The sequence below is a fragment of the Amphimedon queenslandica genome, unplaced genomic scaffold (assembly GCF_000090795.2).
Source record: "Amphimedon queenslandica unplaced genomic scaffold, v1.1 AMPQUscaffold_12839, whole genome shotgun sequence".
NCBI lineage: Eukaryota > Metazoa > Porifera > Demospongiae > Haplosclerida > Niphatidae > Amphimedon > Amphimedon queenslandica.
This window is the reverse complement of record NW_003546925.1, coordinates 36,424-39,014: the sequence shown is the minus strand read 5'-3', so window position 1 is coordinate 39,014 and position 2,591 is coordinate 36,424. Positions and strand designations below refer to the sequence as shown.

Below are 2,591 nucleotides of genomic sequence, written 5' to 3'. Positions count from 1 at the left end.
CATAAGTGTGTGAACAGTATGATGGTATCAGTGGAGAATAGGAACAGTTAATTAGATGTGACTCCTGTCCACTGCAATGAGTTAAAGACATCAGTATAGGACCTGAGCCTTGCCCAAATTCACTAGCTGTACCATAAGCAACTGATCCTAAATGCTGCATATATAAGTTGTATTACATGTACTTTAATTACCTAGCTCGATGTGCCCTGCTTGCCTACACACAACATTACTGTCAAGTGTATCCCAAGAGTACCGCCAAGTCCTAATACTGTCTCTTCTACTACATACAGTTCCCCATACTCTATTGATGCATATTTCTACACGTCCTTCATACTGAGTGTTACCATTAACCAGTCTCACTTCACCTTCAGTACAATTTGCCTCAAGTACACCGAAATCTTGATAAAAATAATTAAGAAATAGACACACTTTTAACTAATATATAGAGTCACTTACTCTGACAGAAGACATTAGCATCTCTGTTAATGGAACAAGCATAGCCAGCCAGACCATTATGTGGACAGGATAGTATAGTGGTTTCATTTCCTGTACAGTTTAGGTCAATGATGGAATGTGATTGTGCACTAGAATTGAAATATGATACCACAGATCCTATAGCACCTGTATAGCACAAAACATAAAAGTTACTTGAAATGATACTATCATACCATAAGGAGAATATCCTAGCTGCTTGCATACCACACTGGCATCACTATTATCCCAAAAATCACTGCATATGCTTCCCCAGTATCCATTAGAGCAAACCTCAACTGCTCCATATGAAAGACTGGAATTTGTCTAATAATAAGTATTACATGTGTATGATAGCACTAAGCAGCAAAAAAGGTGCTTACCAGTCTAAGAGAGCCATCAGTGCAGGACTCAGTGAATTGAATGCAAGCAGAAAAGAGCAAAATCAAAAAAACAAGCTGCAGCATTTCTTCCTATTGAAAAAATATTAAGCATGAAAAACATATACGCATAGTCTATTATCATTATTATCTACAAATAAAAAAAGAGAAAAAAACATAAAACAAAGAAATCAAAAACCAAAGACATAAGGCCAAAGACAAAACTGAATGAACACAAATAAACAATGAAGGAAAAGGGAAGAGAAAAAAGAGCCAAAGAAACAACCAAAACAAGAATGAAAGGGAGAAGGAAAGAGACAAAGGAGCTATTATCTATCACGAGTTGCATCATTATTATTATTGTTATTATTAGTATTAAACTTCACAGACCAATGTAATGTATTGGGGGTATAATTCCGGGGAAATAATTTCACAAAAATCACAAGATAAAATTTTTGCATTTTTCTTTTACTAACCATTATTAGTATATTAAAAAAATAATTTTCATAAATAAGAATTTTCACAAATTTTTAAAACCATTAAATCAGTGAAATTAAATCCTCATGAAATATACCCCCTATACTGTAACATAATAGACATGCAACATATAAGTAAAGCTTGACATGAAAATTGGTGTGAAGGAGTACATCCAACTTGTGGAAGCATCGATAATAAGTACATGTCACAGTATTAAATAAATTACGAGTCTCTAGTTTTAACACCCTGATTAGAATCCCTATTACAATCTAAATCCATTGTTTTAAGTCATGTCCTTTTAGCAATTGGAGTCCAAGTATGTATCTTATCAGTACGTATAGTTGTTCCATTGATTTAGGTAAAAAATGTGACTAATCAGCTGACTAAGGCCATTTATGAAGCACCCCTTCCTCTGATGACTCAGAGTCAAGACGGTAGCAAAAATCACTAGAGCGATCTTTTCTATAAGGTTTGACCTCAATCTACCCAGAGTCAACTTCGCCAGTGTCATAGACTACACCAGGGATCCCTTTTCTACTTTCAAATATAGCAGGATCCCAATTGCATTTGGTCACGCGAGACTATCAAGAGTATTGGTGGAAGAAGATTTAGGTCTAGTACTAGTTGAGTTATGAGGTTTAGATTTAGCTCTAGAATTAGACTGCCGCTGGCCACTATTACAACTAGTATTATCATTGCCTTTAGTCACTCCTTTAGTAGTTGTATTAGATTAGTTTTTGTTGTTTTTCTTTGATTTGTGGCTCCTATTTTTATTGGGTTGAAGGGGCCTAAGGAGGCTGATTGAGAAACCAGAATCAGACAGTCTAACTGTCCAATTATAGGAAGATAGTGATAGATTCCTACTCTGTAGTTCCTCAGAGAGGGCAAAAGAAAGCCCAAGCTCAGTTAATTGAGCATAACAACCATCCAAACTCATGATATGTGGTTCTTTCTTGTCCACCAATTTTTTACTCTGAGACAAATTGTGCAAGCTTCACAACACATAATTAGGGTTAGCAGTTTGATTCGAATTTTTGCTAACACACATATACACAAACAGAGAATGAGTGGACAATCAATTAAGGCTGATCCACACTTAAAACTTAACATAAGGTAAGGCATTAATTAAGTTAAAGTGCAGGCAAGGGTAATTACTAATAACTAAAAAACTACTTCATGCAAAACTAATTTACCACACTGATTAAAAAATCCAAGTTAAATCAGAAAATGTAAAAATTCTTTTAATACTATTTTCTATTTGGG

The 2,591-nt window shown here is 34.8% G+C and overlaps 1 protein-coding gene across 1 annotated transcript in view; it reads right to left on the bottom strand.

Moving 5' to 3' along the window:
• LOC105314518 (deleted in malignant brain tumors 1 protein-like) overlaps positions 1–2,591 on the bottom strand; it is a gene marked incomplete at its 3' end in the record, with an annotated part of 14,592 nt that overhangs the window by 7,079 nt on the left and 4,922 nt on the right. The window contains exons 3-7 of the mRNA XM_020002759.1: positions 855–944; positions 669–798; positions 457–621; positions 192–398; positions 7–147 (exon numbers count right to left, since the gene is read on the bottom strand). Of these exons, the coding sequence (XP_019858318.1) occupies positions 7–147; positions 192–398; positions 457–621; positions 669–798; positions 855–938 (727 nt within the window). The remainder of the gene's footprint in view (positions 1–6; positions 148–191; positions 399–456; positions 622–668; positions 799–854; positions 945–2,591) is intronic.